The sequence below is a fragment of the Carlito syrichta genome, unplaced genomic scaffold (assembly GCF_000164805.1).
Source record: "Carlito syrichta isolate Samal-C Ts95f unplaced genomic scaffold, Tarsius_syrichta-2.0.1 Scaffold293461, whole genome shotgun sequence".
In the NCBI taxonomy this organism is placed as follows: Eukaryota; Metazoa; Chordata; class Mammalia; order Primates; family Tarsiidae; genus Carlito; species Carlito syrichta.
The window spans coordinates 97,754-117,241 of record NW_007237557.1 but is presented as its reverse complement, the minus strand read 5'-3'; the positions used below and the strand labels follow the sequence as shown (position 1 = coordinate 117,241).

General features: G+C 40.3%; 1 protein-coding gene across 2 annotated transcripts in view; it reads right to left on the bottom strand.

Moving 5' to 3' along the window:
• Positions 1 to 586: 586 nt before the first annotated feature.
• ZNF793 (zinc finger protein 793) overlaps positions 587 to 19,488 on the bottom strand; it is a 50,245-nt gene continuing 31,343 nt past the window's right edge. Inside the window, exons 2-5 of one of the 2 annotated variants that reach the window (XM_021710607.1) lie at positions 13,767 to 13,812; positions 7,028 to 7,154; positions 6,398 to 6,493; positions 587 to 2,976 (exon numbers count right to left, since the gene is read on the bottom strand). In XM_021710607.1, the coding sequence (XP_021566282.1) occupies positions 1,994 to 2,976; positions 6,398 to 6,493; positions 7,028 to 7,154; positions 13,767 to 13,781 (1,221 nt within the window). In that variant the 5' untranslated portion in view covers positions 13,782 to 13,812 and the 3' untranslated portion in view covers positions 587 to 1,993. Of the gene's footprint in view, positions 2,977 to 6,397; positions 6,494 to 7,027; positions 7,164 to 13,766; positions 13,813 to 19,488 lie in introns of both variants that reach the window. The other variant, XM_008054476.2, reaches the window with a different exon arrangement.

Sequence of the window (19,488 nt, the reverse complement as noted above, 5' to 3'; positions counted from 1 at the left end):
CTTCTTGGAACATTTATCTTAACTAAAAAAATCCAAAAACCTATTAGTTTCTTCATTTATTGGTATACATTTATCTTAACTAAAAAACCAAACTATTAGTTTCTTCGTTTATTGGTATACAACCAGTAAAAATGGATAGTTTTACCTTTTCTTTTCCATTCTTTGTATCAATTATTTTCTTGTTATTGCCTTCACTGTTACCTCAAAGACAATATTAAATTCCTGATTTTTTAAAAAAATGGCTTCAGCATAAAATATGCTATGGGGTTTTGGTTTAAAGACCAAAAGTGGTTACCATCTATTATAATTTATATTTTATTAGATTAGAAATACTTGCAAATTCTATTAAATGCCTTGTCAACATCTATTGATAGTTCATGATTCTTCTCCTCTCAGCTGTTAATTGTATTGATATATTTCCTATTACTGAGCTGGCTTTGCATTCCTAGGGCAACTTTTACTATGTCATTCTTTGGGTATATTGCTGAATTCTGTTTACTAGTATTTTAATTATAACTTTTGTTTTTATATTCTTGAATAAAGTTGGCCTGGAGTTTTTTTTTTTTTTCCAACTGTCTTTATTTGGTTTTGGTGTTAAGCTTATTCTGACTTCATAAAGTAAATGAGGAGTACAGTTTATGGATTCTATTATATTCATATAATAAATAACACTAGTATTACTCTTTCTTTAAGAGTAGGTAGAATCATCTGAGCCTGGAGCCTTTTTCCACTGTAGATCTTTAATCACTTTTCCAAGTAGTTCAATGGCAATTGTTCTACCAAGTTATCTACTTATTGTAATTTTAATAACTTATGGTTTTCTAAAAAAGCATCGTTTTCGGTTTTAAAATATTTTTATCTAGGGTTATATGAGGTATCTTTTTATCATTAAAAATCATGTCTAAATCTGTGGTTACTACATCTTTCTCATTCTGGATCAGGCAGTCTTACATGGAGGCACTTTTAAAAAATGCAGATTCCAAGTCGCCATTTCTTTTCTTATATATATGATATGGAGCTCACAGAAGCAGATTCATTTTCAAACACTGAACTGATGAAAACCTTGAGATTTAGTATCCAGGATAATCACAAAGAAATTTATAAAGAAGAAAAATTGATGTTGCTTAATACATTTGCAAAAAAGAAAAATAAAGAAAAATAAAATTTCCTTCATTGGTTTCTACAGAAAATATTTCTGAATTATAAGACCCATGTAAAGAATATTGTGTACCTCATCTTCTAATCCACTATAGAACATCTGAAGCAAGACTAAGAAAATATGAACAGTGCACAGTGTGCCAGGTTGACTACTTTTTGTCAAATAGTGAGTGTGCTGAGTAATCAAGTTTACAGTGTTTCATTTACCCAATATTAGGCTGTTAAATTATTCCTTACCTTTGCATTTTCAACATAAATGTTTATAGTCAAGTTTTTAGCTGACTTATCAAAAGATTTTAAAATATTGCTTTATTATTCTGAAAAGGGCTCAATAACAACTGCTAGAGCCATTTACATTTATTACAAAAAAGGTGGAAAATGTAGCTGGTATAATAAAGTTGTTTTTAAAATAGTGGGCCACATTGTTGTTATTTACAGTACTGATACAACACCAAAATATGATGGTGATTTGAAGAGTGGAAAAGTTTGGTGAATGGCATTCTATATACTATGTAACATGTTTGATATTCACAATTTATGTTAAATTCACATTCACAACTCCAAAATACAAATAGTGCTGATTGCATGGCTCACTGTTGAACATACTTTGTCTCTTCACATATATTTTGTATTCTGTTGTTATTCTATTTAAAGCATTTTAAAGCTTTTATATGCTAGGGTAACCACATATGTTTCATAAAGTATTTTCTGAAAAGTTTGTATCACAATTAGAGTATGATTTCGATTATAATAAAACACTGCTCAAATTCATTAAATCAATAAGAGTTCTCTTAAGGACGAAGTCCCTTATATACAATGAAAATGGATATTTTGCTCAAGACTTTCCCATAATAATTAGGTTTTCATTCCTGTAGGCGTTATTTCTAGCATGAATTTTCTGATGTCTACTGAGGTTTGGCTTCTGGTAGAAAGCTTTGCCACATTCATTGCATCCATAGGGTTTTTCTCCCGTATGAGTTCTCCAATGTTTATTGAGGCAAGACTTCTGGCTGAAGGATTTTCCACATTCTCTGCAGCGATAGGGTCTTTCTCCTGTGTGCATTTTTCGATGTACATTGAGGTATGACTTCTCACCAAATGACTTCCCACATTCGCTGCACACAAAGGGTCTCTCTCCTGTATGTGTTCGTTGATGTTCTGTACGGTGTGACTTCTGGGTGAAGGCTTTTCCACAAAAAAAACATTCAAAGGGTCTTACCCCAGTGTGAATTCTCTGGTGCTTAATGAGGGTTGACTTATGTGAAAATGCTTTTCCACAGTCACTGCATCCATAAGGCTTCTCCCCAGTGTGACTTCTTTGATGCCTAATGAATTCAGATTTATAGCAGAAGGCTTTCCCACATTCACTACATACATGGGGTTTTTCTGTAGGTGGAGCCCTCTTTCGTTTACATCCAAGAGAATCAGTTACTGCTGGTTTATACATAAGTGCTGGGTTACGGGTAAAAGCTTTCTCACAGTGTCTGCACCCCCAGGGTTTTTCTCCATTAGGTCTTCTATCGTGGTTTATGCACTGTAGCAATTTCCCATACCCATAATACTCATCTTGCTTTTTTGCACAGTTTCTCTTAAAATCACTCAAGTCTAAATTATGGTTCAAACTCTTTCCATAAAGGTCCCAGTTATTGCGGCTTTGAATTGAAGAAAAAAGGTCAGTGCTCAGAAGTGCTGTTTTTCCAAACTTATTACATTCACGGCTTTTTTCAGTGGGCAATGTTTTCTTGCTGATGAATGCACCTTGCTTCAAAAGTATATCTTGCCATCTTTTCCTCTGGGTATTAACTTGCCAGCTGTCTTCTGGAGAAAGTACAGTGTGTCATTCCTTATGAAACTTTACATTATTTGAGAAATGCCCTCAAAATTTAAATGGTCCACAGTATAAAAATAGAATGAACCATAACCAAAAGCATCAATGCAGGGAGGAGTGTTCTGTGAGTAAACAAGATTCAGAACCCTGGCTCAAATGCAATGCAAAACTCATAGAGAAATAATTTCAAAGAAGGCAGGATGATATTTAGAGCAGAGGTTGGCAAACTTATTCTTAAAGAGTCAGAGTAAATATTTTAGGCTTTGTGGGTCATATGATCTCTGTCATAATTACTCCTCTCCCATTGTAGCATGAAAACACAGACAATATATAAACATAAAGATATGGTTGTGTTCTAATAAAACTTTATTCACAATCTGTAGGATATAGTTCACTGATCCCTGTTACAGAGGAAAGAGGCTTAAACATTATACAGTACTTTGCTATTCAATGTATGGGTCTTCAAGGAGAAACTTTGGCCTTACCAGGGAGCTTGTTAGATATACAGAATCTGAGGCCCTACCCCAGACCTAATGGATTGAAACCTGCACTTTAACAAGATGCCTGGATGATTCTTAACACATTAAGATTTTGACAAGTACTGGTATAGCAGTCTCGGAGAGTTGATCATGTTGGGCTAGTTAGTTACAATATAAATGGTAAAGGGCTCTAAGGTGATATAGATAAAAGAAATCAACAAGTTAACTAGGACTTAAAGTAAGAATTCTTAACTTGGTGAGCAGAAATCAGGGCTTGTGAATGTTTATAGGAAAAAAATTACATCTTTTTACTGGGCTCTTTGATTATGACTATTAACAACAAAACAGTAGCAATAGCAATTCTGGTGACTGTGTACTAGTTTGTGAATGATGGTATTTTCATGTCGTGTTATTGCTGAAGATTTCTCAAAATATGTTTACAACAATCTCTTCTTTGAGATTATAATAGTTATTAGACCTATCCCTAAGTTTGATTATTTAATGTATAAATAAGTACATCTACTATTATATCATATTTTGAAAAAATTTTGATAACTGTACTTTCTAGCTTTTTTTTTGAGTTAGAATCTTACTCTGTCACCCTTGCTGGAGTCCAGTGGCACGATCATGATTCACTGCAGCCTTGACCTGGGTTCAAGTGATCCTTTCACCTCAGCCTCCTGAGTAGCTGGGACTACAAGTATGCACCACCATACCCAGCTTATGTTTTCTATTTTTTGTAAAGATAAGGTCTCGCTATGTTGCCTAGGCTGGCTTTGAACTCCTGGACTCAAGCAATCCTCCTGCCTTGGCCTCTTAAAGTGCTGGGATTACAGGCATGAGCCACCACACCTAGCCATTTTCTAGCTTTTAGTTTTTAACTGTATTTTCATAATTTGCTTCTTTTATAATCTTAAGTATTTTACTTTTTTAGATATAAAAAAGGAATATAGAGTCTTCAACAGAGCGCCCAAGAGGTCCAGGGCACAAAAATAAAGAACTCTTGACTTAAAGATATTCAGACAAGCCGGGCTCAGTGGCTCAGCCTGTAATCCCGTGCCTTTGGGAGGCTGAGGTGAGTGGATTGCCTGAGCCCGCGGGTTGGAAACCCACCTGGGCAGCGAGACCTCATCTCTACAATAAGTCAAAACATCAGCTGGGCGTGGTAGCGCATGCCTATAATTCCAGCTACTTGGAAGGCTGAGGCAGAAGGATCGCCGGAGCCCAGCAGGTCGAGGCTGCGGTGGCCGCGAGCGGCCACTGTACTCCAGTCTGGGCGACAGAGTGAGACTCCAACTCAAAAAAAATATATATTCAGACATGAGATAATCTGGATCTGATTTTAGAAGATATCACTGGAAAGTAAAAAGAGAAGAGGAAGATTTAAAGCCATTTCTCAGCGGTTAAAAAAAAAAATCAATGAAGCCGCCACATATGAATGGAACAGTCAGAGAGTGGTAAAGGCAGAAGGTTCAAAATGACACATGGCAGCAAAGCTCTGGAATGAAAAGAAAGATTAGGAGTGTGTGTGTGTGTGTGTGTGTGTGTGTGTGTGGTGAAGGTAGCAAGAAGAAATGAGGGTGATTTTAGTTTTTGACACAGGAAGAACAGGGTAAGTGGACATACCTGTGGAGTGAGTCACAGACTGGTAAAATAGGGGGTTACATGGTACAAGGGGGACAAAAGGGCCAGTTGTGAGCATCATGTGCTCTCAGAATAGATGAGCTCTTGAAGGGAGTTACACCACTGGGAGGAAAACTGAGTTATGGAAAACAGAAAATGCAGTAGCCCCTTGGACCTTGGAAGGAAAAGGCTGGGTTTGAGCTAGGAAAATAGAGAACATGGAGCACTTAGAAAGGAAGCCTGACAGATACATTTTTGTGGAATTTGCAGTTATAAAATTTCCAAAAGAGGAGAAAAAAGAAGAGGAGCTGATAGCCGGATTACCACAGTTTAGGAAGGTTGAGGGTTCAGTTTAATGAAACAGAAACACACTCCAGAGGGTACCACAGAGTAATGGGTAAGAACACAGGTTCTGGAAGCTTGAAGACCTGGCTTCAAATTCCTGTTCTATCCCTTACTTGTTGTATGTTTGTAGACAAGTTTCTTACCTTTCTCTAATTGTTGCCTCATTTGCAAATGAGGAAAGGTGTTGTAAAAGTTAAATTAGTTAATATATGTAAATGCTCAGAACAGACTGTGGCACAAAGTGAGGGCTAACCGGTAATTCTAATGCTGCTGCCACTACTACAACTACTGGAAGTTAGATGGTGGTAATTTCAAAGACATCATTTTGACAAGAAGCATGAAAATGACTTAAATGTTTTCTGGCTTACATAATATGTAATTCGATTGTGTGATTACAACACCAAAATATAAGTAGCATAAAGAGATCTGGGAATAGACAGTTGTGGCTTGCTAAGTCCATGACTCTTGTGGAGAAGCAGAAGTTCAGAGGCATCCCTAAGAGTGGGCCACAAACCCCCAGAGTACCATGGTTATTGAGATTTTTTTTTTTTTATTGAGAGGACAGAAAAGCTCCCACACTGGGAAGGACCCCAAGGGGTTGCCCCGAGATATCTTACAGAGCCGAAGGGAGGGGGCAGTTCACTTGGAAAGGGTTATAACAGAATAGGAAGGGACCTGCAGGAATGGGAGAAAATCATAGATGCTTATTTGCAAGAATACCTGAATGTGAAAGATTCTGGAAAAGGGAGATAGACCAAGCTCATAAATAAGAGCAAAGATGAGATTTAGAGACAGGAAGAACACCCAGATATAGGGGGTAGGATGCAGGAAGGGCCGAAGAAGGGTTATCAAGAAGGTTGAAGCTCTCAGAGAAATATCAAAACTCTTAAGAGAAGAACCTTAACAAAATTCCAAAGGTGTCAGCCTCCCATAGTACCCCTTTTGCTAGATTTACTGCACTTACCCCAACAATGACAACCTGAGCATGCTGCTTCACAAATCCATGGTGCTTCTTCCTGCTCCAGTCTGAGGATCACATCTGGTTTGGTGCCTTCGTAACCTGTTTCAGGGAAACGATCCAAGCCTTGGGCTGAGCTCCTTGACCTTCAAGGCCTCTCCGGCAGTTTTAAAGGCTGCACAATAGACATTATACTTGGGCGGGGACTAAACACACACTTGTCCAGAACCAAATGGAATTAGTAACCCAGGATCACTGAAACTCAAACCAAATCCACTGAGGTAGGACAGCGTAACAATGCTTTTTGTGTAGCCAGATTGCTTGGGGTTCAAATCCTGGTTCTTCTATGTATAAGCTGGGTGACTCTGAGCAAGTGACTTCACCTCTCTGTGCCTCAATTTCCAAATCTGTAAAATATTGGTACTAACCGTACCTACCTTATAAGGCTTTTATGAGGATTAAATAGGTTAATATTTTAAAAGTGGATAAAAATGTTTCTGGCACATAGTGCTAGATGCTAGATAATTATTAAGTTAGGGGCTTCAGAGGTCCTAGGTACTTTAGTTGCTTTTAGCAGCTGATAAAGGAAAGATGGTCATTGGAACTATCTCAGTCATATGGCAAAGTTGTTCTTACCCACTGAGACAAGGTTGCTGTACGTTTCCAGCATCACATCCCGATACAAGGCCCTCTGAGCAGGATTCAGCCGGTGCCACTCCTCTTGGGTGAAGCCCACAACAACATCTTTGAATGACACTGGTGTCTTTTGAAACTGTAATGACATTGAATCAGATGGAAAAAAATGTTGGCAAGGTGGAAAGTAATGATTTTTATAATGTTCAGAGCTTACCATGATCATTTATCGGCCTTATACATTCTGGCTTTGTGTATATATATGGTGGGATAAACAAAAATCATGTTGGAAGCCATTTACAATTGTTATTCATACTTTAAGACAACGGACATTGAAGAACCACTGTGTGTCTAGCCCAGTGTTGGTTGCTGGGGTCACAGTCATGGATGGTTCTAGACTTCATTGTCTAACACAGAAAAGAGCATGTAAACCCACCAGGGTGAAAGTGTCACAAGAGCTGTGATGGCAGGACATCTAGGCTATGGCAAGTAGAGAAGAGAGTGGCCTAGTAAAATGTTCAGGGTCTGCTCAGGCTTCAGAGTTCATGGATATGCAGAGCTGAGTCTTCTCTGCAGGAAGATAGAACACTGCATTCCTTGCAGGGGAGTAACATGAGCAAAGGTATGGGGGCAAAACAGCAATTTTAAGGGTGGAAAGTTACTAACAAGAGAAAAGCATACAGAAGTCTGTGAGCAATGAGGTGACAGACTTTAAGACAATGAGAAATCAAGGGAGAAGTCTATGCAGAAAACATATTCTAGAAAGCATAAGGTGAGTTTCTTGCATTCTGTGAAGTGGTATAATGATAACTAGAAGCAGACTGTGAAAAGTTAAGGATGTATATTGTATCCCTAGAAGAAACGAGAAGAGGTGTACCTTACATAAATAAAGCAAATAGAATTCTGAAAAAAATATTCCAAGTAGTCCACACAAACACACAAGAAGAAAGAAAAGAAGAAACAGAAGAACAAAAGCAGATGGAGAAAAACAGAAAACGGACACTAAAACGGTTACATACAAATCTAACTATAGTAGTATGTTTATTAAATGCAATTTAATATAAGATTAAACTCTCCAAGAAAGCAGAGATCATCAGAATGGATAGAAAAAGCCATGCTACCTATAAGAGATGCACTTTAAACTCACAAGTAGTTTGAAAGTCAATGGACGGAAAGAGAATTGTGGTGGGTGACCTGGAGGGAAGAGAGAGGAACGACCCCGTAATAACCTGAGCAAAATATGTTTACAAGTAGGACCCTAACAGTGAGAAAGAAGGACTGTTAGAAAGAAGAAAAGAACCTGCAGTTTAACTGGTTGTGGGGTGAAGAGGGAAGGGGCAAGGATAATACCCAGGCATTTTGAAGGCAACTGGGTGATGATGGTGCTGCAAAGGAGATGAGGAAACTGGGAGGAACAAAGAGGATGTGTTGTGTTGTACGTGTCTGGGGGTGGGAGTGGGCAGTTAACATGCAGGTCTTATGTCAGGAGCAAGATCAGGAATGGAGCTAAAGCTGTGTGAGTTATCAGCGCAGAAGTGGGATCTCTTTGCAAGGAGATAGGATGAGCCAGAGCCCCAAAGGATACTAACATTTAAAAATAAGCCGCAGAAGAATTCAGCAGGGGATCTAGAGGAGGAATACAGCAGTCTGAAAAGAAGGCTTGACTTCTTGGCAAGCCTCAGATCCCTGGCTGCAGGCAGGCCTCTGATTATAGGTACAGAAAACAAAAGTTCTCTAAATAGTCCATTGCCTTGGAGGTCACAGCGTGAGTAACAGGAAGGAGCGGGACAGTCACTGGAGGAAACCCACAGGTACGGACCTAAGAAGGTACTTGTAATCTATCTTTAAGTGACTGTGTAGTAAAGAATTTAACCTTGCCAAAAGAAAGATCTAGCTTTTGCCCTTTCTTGGGCATCTCTAAGTTCCTGGGAATCTCTTCACCCTCAGAATGTCCTTCCTGATAAGAGGATCTTTGTTTACTTAGGGGATTCGGCCATAACAGGTAGTCTAACGATGTGATTTATGATGGGGGATTTGTGTCACAGGCATCAGCTCAACCTCTTGGAGGGGCTGGAGACCGAGGTCAGTTACAGGAACACTGAACCATAGCTATATGACCAGTCCCCTGTCAAAACTGGATTTTGGTGAGCTTTCTTGGCCATCCAGACTCCACTAGGACTGTACTAGTTCACTGTCCAGGTCTCCACTAGGAGAGAACAACTAGAAGTTGTGTGTATGGAACTATCCTAAACTCTCCTTCATTTCTCACCGCTTTTCTTGACTGATTTTATTCTGTATCCTTTTGCTGTAACTGTAACAGTGAGTATAACAGCTTTCAGGGAGTTCTAGTGAATTATCAAATCTGAGGGTGGTTTGAGGGGTACTTGCAACTGGTACAGAAGTGATGATCTTGTGGACTGCTTCCCAACTACAGTGATCATATACATGAGAGGCAAGGTAGTGGATCAGGGCTGAACTGCCTGAGTTCAAATGCCAGTTCAGCCTTTAACTGAGTGACCATGGGAAAACCACTTAACCTCTCTGTGCCTGTTCACTTAACCTCTCTGTGCCTGTTACTTTATTAAATGGAGATAATAATAGTGCATGTCTCTCAGTTATTATGAGGTTTCAATTAGCTAATGAGTAAAGCCTTCAAACAATGCCTGGTATACATAAACACGCCTATTTTGTTTAAGTAGAAAAATAATGTAAATTGATATTTTAAAATCTGGAGGAAAAGCAATTCTAAAGGAAACAAAAGAGGACCTAGTGCCTGAGCTTTTTAGTAGGGCAGGTGGTTCTAGTGCACAGTGCCAGGGGCAGCAGCCCTCTACCTCTGGGAGCAGCTGAAAGAAGCACTGAAGAAGTTCTGAGAAAAGACCAGACAGACCTGTATTCCCACTCTCAAGAGGCTGCAGGCCTCCATGAGGAATGCTAGGCTTACAGTAGACCCTGAGCAATGACCCAGGCAGATGGACCAGAAGGCAGGATCAGAAGTGGGTCAGGGGTCATGGGTGCTGAAACCTGACACACTAGGACTCATCCAAGCAGACACAGGTAAAGAGGAGGTGCCACCCAAACACTCTTCCTGATGCCGGAACAACACCCTGTGGTAGTGACAGAATAGTAAGAAATCTTTATTATGGGGCACAGTGACATGGTCTGGGTCAATGTTTTACAAGAAAAGATACAATTCTGCTCCCAGGAAGCCAGCATTTTCACAAAACACAGGAATGAAGAGGGGAGAGAAGCAGCAATCACCAAAACTGTAAAATTAGCAGTTTGGCAACTATAAGGGGGAAAAGGGAAGAGGAAGTAAAGGACAAATCTCGAGGTCTTGGCGCCATCTCCCGAGACAGGAAACTGGGAAGAAGAGACGGAAGTCCGGAGTTCAATTCTGCAGACATTAAATGCGAAGTGTTGTAGGACAGCCAGGTATAGACGTTGACCATGTCATGGGCAAAGGGGACTGAAGCTCTCAGATGAGGTCTTGGCTTAGGTACAGATGAAAGAGTCACCTGCAGGTTCACCACACTGCACATCCACCCAAAGGAAGGTTCAAACCCACAGGAACACCAATGTCTAAAAGGCAAAAAGTGCAAAGAAAATCCTCAGAAGATGTTGAGGTGCTGTCATGAGAAACAAAGCAGAAGAGTACTATCTTGGCATGAAGGAGGGAGGTCTTCAGTGATGATAATAAACACAAACTATGGACAAGTCTATTCCAAGCACTTTACATGGGTTGATTCGCTTAATTATTACATTTGCTCTGAGCTAGGTGCTGCTATAATCCCCATATTACAAAGGAGAAGCCGGGGCACCGAGAGGTTTAGTGACTTCCCCAAGGTCACACAGTTGGTGAGGACTGAGATTCAAGCCCAGCAGTCTGCATTCTGAACCAGTATTCTGTGCTGCCAAGAAGAGGACAAACAAGAGAGTCTAACTCAGCAGAACAATTAAAAAAAAAATCCCCTGATTTCAGCTTCAGCAAGGTTACCTGGTAAGTGTAAAGAGAGGCTGCTGGACTCAAGAAGAGAATAAGAAACAGGATGTGGAAACATCAGGAGCAGGGAAATTGTTTCAGGAGATGAAGGCAGCTAAGGAGAAAGGAGCTTGGAAACACTAGTAGCTTGGAAATGGGGGATGATTTCTTGGGCTGGAAGCACTGACAATGACCGTAGGGACAGGAGGAAAGATTGGGAAAGGGGGAAAGAATGGATCTCTGGAAAAGTTATTCTGCTGGAGGAAGGCTCCAAGGAAGCAGAAATGCAGAATCTCAGGGGCCAAGGAGGACGAAGGAGTCTTATCAGAACACAAGGCCGTTGGGAGCTAGGAATATCTCAGACTGAGGCTGGCTGGGGAATAAGATGTTTAATTATTTGAAGCCAGACTAGCAAAGACATATAAGGGGAATGACAGTAATTCAAGTGCTGGTCAGTATATCTGTTCCTTGTCTTTGTTTTTGTTTTTGAGTAGGAATCTCACTCTGTCACCCAGGCTGGAGTGCAGTGGCACACTTATGGCCACTGCACCCTTGACCTGCTGGGCTTAGGCAATCCTTCCACCTCAGCCTTGCAAGTTGCTGGAACTACAGTCACACGCCACCATGCTAGGCTAGTTTTTGTGATTTATTGTAGAGACAAGGTCTCACCAAGTTGTCCAGGCTGGTCTCGAACCCCTGGGCTCAGGCAACTCTCTTGCTTCGGCCTCCCAAAGTGCTGGGATCACAGGCTGAGCCACTACGCCCAGCCTATTCCTTGTGTAGATGGGTACAGATACCTCAAATTAAATTCAGGACTTCTGTAAACTTGGTAGAACCTTTTTGACCCCTCAAAAGAAATCAACCATAGTTTCTTTTTCTTCTAACTGAAATGCAGCATTTCCTTTCATTACATATGCAGATCACAACCACATAGGAGTTAGAATTTCCTACAACCCTGAAATAGACAGAAAACACATCATATGATTGAGGACCTGACGGTTTTGGTCACCTGAAGAGCTGGGAGTTTTGCTTGGGCTAACCCTTTACTGCAAGCAAAGTGCTGAGGAACTACTATAAAAAACCTGCTTCTTAGCTGGGTGGGGTGGCTCATGCCTATAATCCCAGGACTTTGGGAGGCCAAAGTGAGAGGACTGTTTGAACCCAGGAGTTTGAGACCAGCCTGGGCAACATAGCAAGACATTGTCTCTACAAGAAAGAAAAAAAATTATCCAGGTGTCGTAGCGCATGCCTGTAGTCCCAGCTACTTTGGAAACTGAGGCAGGAGGATTGCTTGAGCCCAGAAAGTCAAGGTTACGGTGAGCTGTGATCATGTGATCACTGCATTCCAGCCTGGGTGACAGAGTGAGATGCTGAGTCAAAAAAAAAAAAAAAAGAACGAACTGGGCTCGGTGGCTCAGCCTGTAATCCCGCGCCTTTGGGAGGCTGAGGTGAGCCCACGGGTTCGAGACCCGCCTGAGCCCACGGGTTCGAGCCCACGGGTTCGAGCCCTGGGCAGCGAGACCTCATCTCTACAATAAATCAAAAAATCAGCCGGGCGTGGTAGCACATGCCTGTAGTTCCGGCTACTCGGAAGGCTGAGGTGGAAGGATCGCCGGAGCCCAGCAGGTCGAGGCTGCGGTGGCTGGGAGTGGCCACTGCACTCCAGTCTGGGCGACAGAATGAGACTCCAACTCAAAAAAAGAAAAAAAAAAAAGAAGAAAGAAAACCCGCTTCTCCAATCATATTGTTAAGAACTGTGTCTACTATCACTACCAGTGCTTTTCATACTTTCGTGTGCATAAAGATCATCCAAAGCCTTTTAAACACAGATTCCAGAGAGCTCATCTGGCAGGTCTGAGGTGCGGCCTGCCGTTCTGTACTTTTAATAGACCTCCAGGCAATGCTCATGTCCTGGGAACACACTGTGAGATCTAATGCTGGACAGCCTCAGCCTTAAAAAGACCCCTCAGGGAAACGTCTGTAAAACGTGCCTTGAAAAGCTAGTTTACCCCTGGAGAAAACAATATGCTTCTCCCTTAGGGACAGTGCAAATAATTGGCTAACAGTATTGCCTTTTTGTTGTGCCACCAGGAAGATCACAGTTACTAACTCTTGGACTCTCTACTTAGTATATGTGTATTTCAACAAAGAATGTTCCTTGCATCATTGTTTGTAATACCAAGTTTGAAAACTACTCAAATGTCCATAAAATGAAGAACTGGTTAAATAAGTCACACTCCATGCACACATTATGTACCTGATTTTTAAAAACATGGCATGGCTCTAAGTAGTAATATGTTAGACAAAGCAGTATGTATAAATGTCTTACTATTGTATCTATGTGTAGAAAAGAGACTGGCATTCCACCCAAATCTCCCTGGAGGACTGGCTGCTGCAGTTTTAAAACCTTTCTGAGAATTGTCCTTAGCCAAAGGGAGCTGCCCTACCAAAGTTATCTCTCTCCTGGGACAGCTTAGTGACTAGTTGATTTCAGAATACAAAAGCCCCCTTGCCTCCATTCACAACACAGAGGGCCATCCCAGCTCAAGATCAGTTGGGGCCTCTGTTCAACAACCTCCTCTGCCTAATCTTGTTCCAAGAGCCTCCCTAATAAACCTCCTGTACGAAAATCTCCATCTCTGAGTTTGTTTTCCTGAGAATCCAGCCTTTGACAAAGTGTATATACTTACAATGCTAACATTTTTTTTTTAGGATGGCGTTCCTAAGATTGGAAACTGTGCTCCTTAATGTCATACTCACCTGGTACTCGATCATTTTCTGCTGTTCTTGGAAAAGGAACCAAGACCTGTGAAGGTAGAGATTGGGGAGAGGAGGATGGAAAAAGAGAACAGAGAACAGAGCTATGAGGAACAAGGCCTGTTTTGGAACCTGCAAATTCCCTATGTAAATCTTGTACAAAAATCCATGCTTTAAATTATGGTGGTAGAAGAAAAAAAGGGTGCCATTCAACTCAGAATGTGGATGCATAAAACAGACCTTCCGGAAAGTAAAAGTTGCTACTAAGGAATAACTGGAAACAGATATCCTAAAACCTTAAATAATTGGACTCACGTATATACTGGGCAAAGGCTTTTTTAACTGTTAGGAAAATATTACAAAGAACCCAACACAAATTAAAATAACTGCATAATATCCGTAAAGTATACTCAAATTATAGTCACAAATAATTACAGGAAGACAATTTTGTTATGCATCCAGCAGATTACTAAGTGTTGTTATTAGTTAATGTTGATTAAAAAGCCAAACTCTGTGAAATATTTAAATAGGTTCATTCTGAGTTAAATATGAGTGACCAAGGCCCAAGCCACAAACGGGTTCTGAGACCATGTGCCCAAGGTCATTGGGGGAGCAGCTTGATTTTATACACTTTAGGAAAATAGAAGTTACAAAGCAAAAACAAAAGTGAATACATGTGAAGTTTATATTGGTTGGGCTAGGAAAGGTGGGACATTTCAAAGCACGAGGAGAGGGTGGTAGCGGGGTAGAAGGAGTAATAGGACATAGGTGGATGCAAAGATTTTCTGATTGGCAATTAATTGAAAGACAAGCTCTATGGAATCTGAAATCAGTAGAAAGGAATGTTTGAGTTAAGAGAAGTGGGGTTGTGGAAGCCAAGATTCTTGTTATATAGAAGAAGACTCTGTAGCAGGCTTCAGAAAGAACAGGTGGTAAATATGCTAAAAGATGTCAGGCTATTCTTAGGAAAGGAGATTTTCTACAAATACAAATTTCCCCAAGAGACTGTTGTACAGGACCATTCCAAAGAAGACGGGGCTTGGGCTCACTGGCTCATGACTGTAATCCCAGCACTTTGAGAGGCTGAAGCAGGAGGATTGCTTGTGCCCAGAAGTTTGAGACTAAGCCTAGATAACATAGCTAGATTTTGTCTACACAAAAAAAATTTTTTAATTAGCCAGGTGTGGTGGCACATGCCTGTAGTCCCAGCTATTCAGGAGGCTGAGGTGGAAGAATTGCCTGAGCCCAGGAGGTCGAGGCTGCCGTGAGCTGTGATTGTGCCACTGCACTCAGCCTGGGCAACAGACCAAGACCCTGACTTAAAAAATAAATGCCAGAGAAACATATTTTGGTGTAAAATATTTTTATTTCCTTTAGAGCCTGCTGTCATGTGATGCTATACCAGAGTCAGGTTGGAATTTGGTATCTTATTGACATAGAATCTGTTTTGTCAGTCTCGTGATCTTTATTTTAATGTCAATACTAGTCTGTTATGCCTAAACTCCATAAGGCATGTCCCACCTCCTTTTCTGGCATGGCCTGGAATTTAGTAGGTTTTCCTTGGCCCAGAGGGGCTCAGTTGGTTGGAATTTTATTTTGTTTTACATTGGAAAATAATTTTTGGCAAATGAGAACTATGTTACTTTGAATCAAGATGTTTAACAATTAACTGTACAGTGTAACAAATTATAAAGAAAAGAATAATTCATAGTTTAAGAATGTAAATACTGTGTGATATTATGAATGTTTAATGTTAGAATGGTATGACAATTATCAATGGGATAATGAATGATCTGAAAAATTCTTTGTGGCTGTTCTTGTAATCAAATATCACAGCCTTAAAATTTATTTTAACGTTTTTCCCCCCCTCTATCTTTCTTAGTCTTAAGCCTTAAAACGTGCTCTGGAATCTTCTTTATACCATGCATGCTTATCAAATGATATGCCTGCTTAGAAATCCCAGGGTTCAACTTAAAATAGCCTGACTGTGGGACGCCATGCTTGAGGGGAGTCACGAGACTGCAACTAACACCAACTAGACCTCCAGGATTACCACCCAAAATAAGACATGAAGACACAGGCTGTGTCATGCCCACATGTTCCCTCATACCAAGTTGCCCTTTTTAAACCCTTGCACTCAGCCTAAGAATCTGAAAGTTTATTTAAGACATGAGCCTGGCCATTTCCTCATCTGCCGGTTTTTGGAATAAAATCACCTTCCTTTCATTACATCTTATGCTTGTTTATTTTGGTATACAAGCAACACTCGTATAACAAGCAACACTCGTATACAAGCTTGCATCAGTTACATTCTCACTAAAATGATCTGGGGCAATATCACCCCAACTAGAAAAGTCTAACGTCCCCAGATAGCAATCAGATTCTGATTTCTACCACTATTTTTTTACTAAAAAGAACTGAAGTTCCTTAGAAAACAGCTGAGTCCATAACTGAAGCAAAGAATGCGAGATGTACCTCTGTAATCTTCAGAGTATCAGAAAGCAAGGATATTTCTTCAGTTCGTGTGTCCTGGTAACAAGACATAGAGCCAGCCTCAAGGAACTCCAAATATGTAAGTGTGAAAATAAGTAATTCAAAATCTAAGAAAATTTAAAATATTTTGAACTTTAAGAGAAAGTTGATTATGGGACCTGCTGGAGTCATATGCCAGGCAGCTGTAACCTTTCTCTGATTAGATTAGCCTTCATCCTTTCTTACATTGTTTAGTATGATGTTGAAATGACTAAAGGCTGCCAGAGATGACCCCTTCCCTCTTTACTGTTAATTATCATTAACAGAAGGAGACTCAAAAAAACACAGAATTTATTTATAGAAAATTGCGTATTTTTTCTTACACGTTTAAACTTCAGTCACCTTCAAAGTACTCTCGTTTGATATTGAGATGCTTTTTCTGCTGCTCAAAACAATTTTTAAACTTGTCAATTTTGATGCCTTTTAGTGCTTCTGCCTTTTTTTGGTTTCACCTCTTCCACATTAGTAAAATGTTTCCTTTGGAGGATTTTTTAAAATCTGGGAAACAAAAAGTCGCTCGGGCAAGATCAGGTGAATAGGGAGGGTGGAACACAGAAGGTCATGTCATTTTTGGTCCAAAACTGCTGAACACTCAGCATGCTGTGGGCAGGTGTGCTCATAAATCACCAGTCATGAAATGGGCAAACGTGCTGATAGAATCTCCAAAAAAAAAAAAAAAAATCGTTGAAATTGAACACAGTCTTTCACAACAATACTAGCTGGTATACTGATGCTGATGGGTTCCTAGAACACTTAACTAGCAGGGAAAGCCTGTACTACAAGGCGTTCACCCTCCAAAAAATAATTCCTTTTTTTTTAGGTTCCCCTTATAGATTAACTTTCCTCTCACTTTTCTCACACAAAGGCTTCATGACTAACACATTGTCTAAGATGGAATGTTAAATACACTCTTTTAAACTGAAAAGAAAATGCAAACAACTAGTAAAGAAAGCAAACTGTAGAAAAAATTTATAACTAATTAAATTGCTATAACTAATCCAAGTCTTGTACCAAAAATGTTATAATACTACTAAATTTATTTTCTGACTAAGCAAGACCTTAAGTTTTAACTTAAGAACACTGACTCTATATCTCTGTAGTCTGTGTTTCCCAGATGGCTATTCTCAGCTTTCACTTGAATAAACACTTTAAACTGGATTCTGATCCTTTTGATTATTTCAAGTTAATACAAGGAAGGGTGTAAAGAGAAAACAGGCCATACCTTCCAAAGCTTATGGCCATATGAATACCTTATGGCCCTATAGTTCCACATGAACACATATGCCCACAAAATTTTAGCTTATAAAAATTATAAATTTGTAATGAATGTAAAAAACACAATATTAAAAATTATTTTATTTTTTAAAAAATGGGTACTATATTAGATATGACTACTACTACCCTATTTTCAAAACACCCATGTATTTGAAAATATGAAACTAACTTGGTACAAAACATTAATAAAGAATGTTCAAGTTTTTCATTCACAAAAGTAAAGGTCTGAATATACTGTGCTATAATCTATAAGTCTGGGAGTGAAAATTCACATCCAGGAACAACAGGAGCTCTCACACATGGTTGGTAGGAATTTAAATCAGTTCAAACATTTTGGAAAACTGCCTGGTCATCGTTGCTAAAGCTGAACATAGAATCCTCTCTATCCCGGCAGTTCTACTGCTTGCTGGTTATTTACTAGAGCAATAAATGTCTATTGTCCATACAAAGTCAAGAAAGTTCATAGCAGCTGTGATCAAATTAACCTGAAAATAGAAAGTTCTCAGGAGAACAGAATAAATTGCAGTGCATACATATGATGAAAAACTATTCAACTTCTGAGAAGATGGTGGTGGAGGCAGTTGAACTATGCAAGTCCCAACGTGAGTGAGTGAGTGTACGGAAAATTTAGCATATGTGTCTGTGAGTAAGTGGGCATGTGAGTGGCTGACTGAGTTGGGACTTGGGAGCAAGTGGCAAGGGCTCTCCTGGTGAAGCAGCTGGTGCTGCAGCTGCTCTGCTTGGACTCCAGCACTTTCCCTGACACAGAAGCCAAGTGCCATTTTTTTTTAAGTCAGCGAAACCCTTCCCAGAAAGAAGCTGCTGAGAGTGAATGCTGGCTCCAGGCTCTGCCTCACCACTGCAGCACCTGGCTAGACACTAGCAGCAAGGGCTGCAGAGGGAGCCCAGAGAGGGAGTCAGAGGCAGAGCCCCACTGGGGAAGACGAAAGAGGCACTCTGCTACCATCTTGAAAACTGGGCAGAAAAGTGCTCTGGCTTGCTCACTATGGAGAAACAGACCTGATCTCTGTGACTGGCAGATTAACTCTCAGGGGTTGATTATGTCACAGAGGGAATATCTCAAAAGCACAAATTCTGGAGGGACAGGACAAATGCTGAGTCTCAAGTGTCCCACCTTCCACCCTGATTCTGCCCTGAGACTAACAGTATGACCAGAAAAGGATAAGAAAGACCCTCAAAGAGATTAGCAGTGAGTCCAGGGTTGACCCAACCCCCTCCTCCCCAGCAATCCTCCAAACATCAGACCCACACAGCTGTGGCAGGACTAAGAGGGATAATTCCAGGCAAAGTCTAGGCATCAGTAGTGATAGGAGGAGTCTACTCCAGGATAAGCATAGCTGGGGCACCCCAGCCAGCACCTGGGGAAGAGACAATCCCATACCACCTCACTAGAGGGAATTCCCCTGAAAATACACCCACCCTCCCTCACTGCATCCTCCTCCTTCCCCAGGTCAACACTGGGGAGATTGTGAATGAGGCTGCAGCTCTGCAGGAAACAGCAGAGGGGCGCTTACCTGTAAGTAGTTGAGAGGAACAAGTACAGAACCTGCCACAAGAGGGCAGGTTGTTTTTCATTTTTTTGGTTTGCTTTTTCAATTTTGTTCTTTTTCCTTTGTGCACAGATGTGTCTGTGAGGGTTTGAGCTGGATGAAAAAAGTGAATAAGACTCAAGAAAGATAAGATGCAATGCTGAAAGAATTTGTAACAAAGATTTTGGTCATAAAAAATTTCATACAGGAAATAAATAACAAGATGACAAGTATGGAAAGCAGAATTAATCAAGTAGAAGAAAGACTCTCAGAATTTAAAGATCACAACATGGGATTAACCCATCTGTAAAAAAAAAAAAAAAAGGACAGAAAACACAGAAAAAAAGAACAAAGCCTTCAAGAGATGT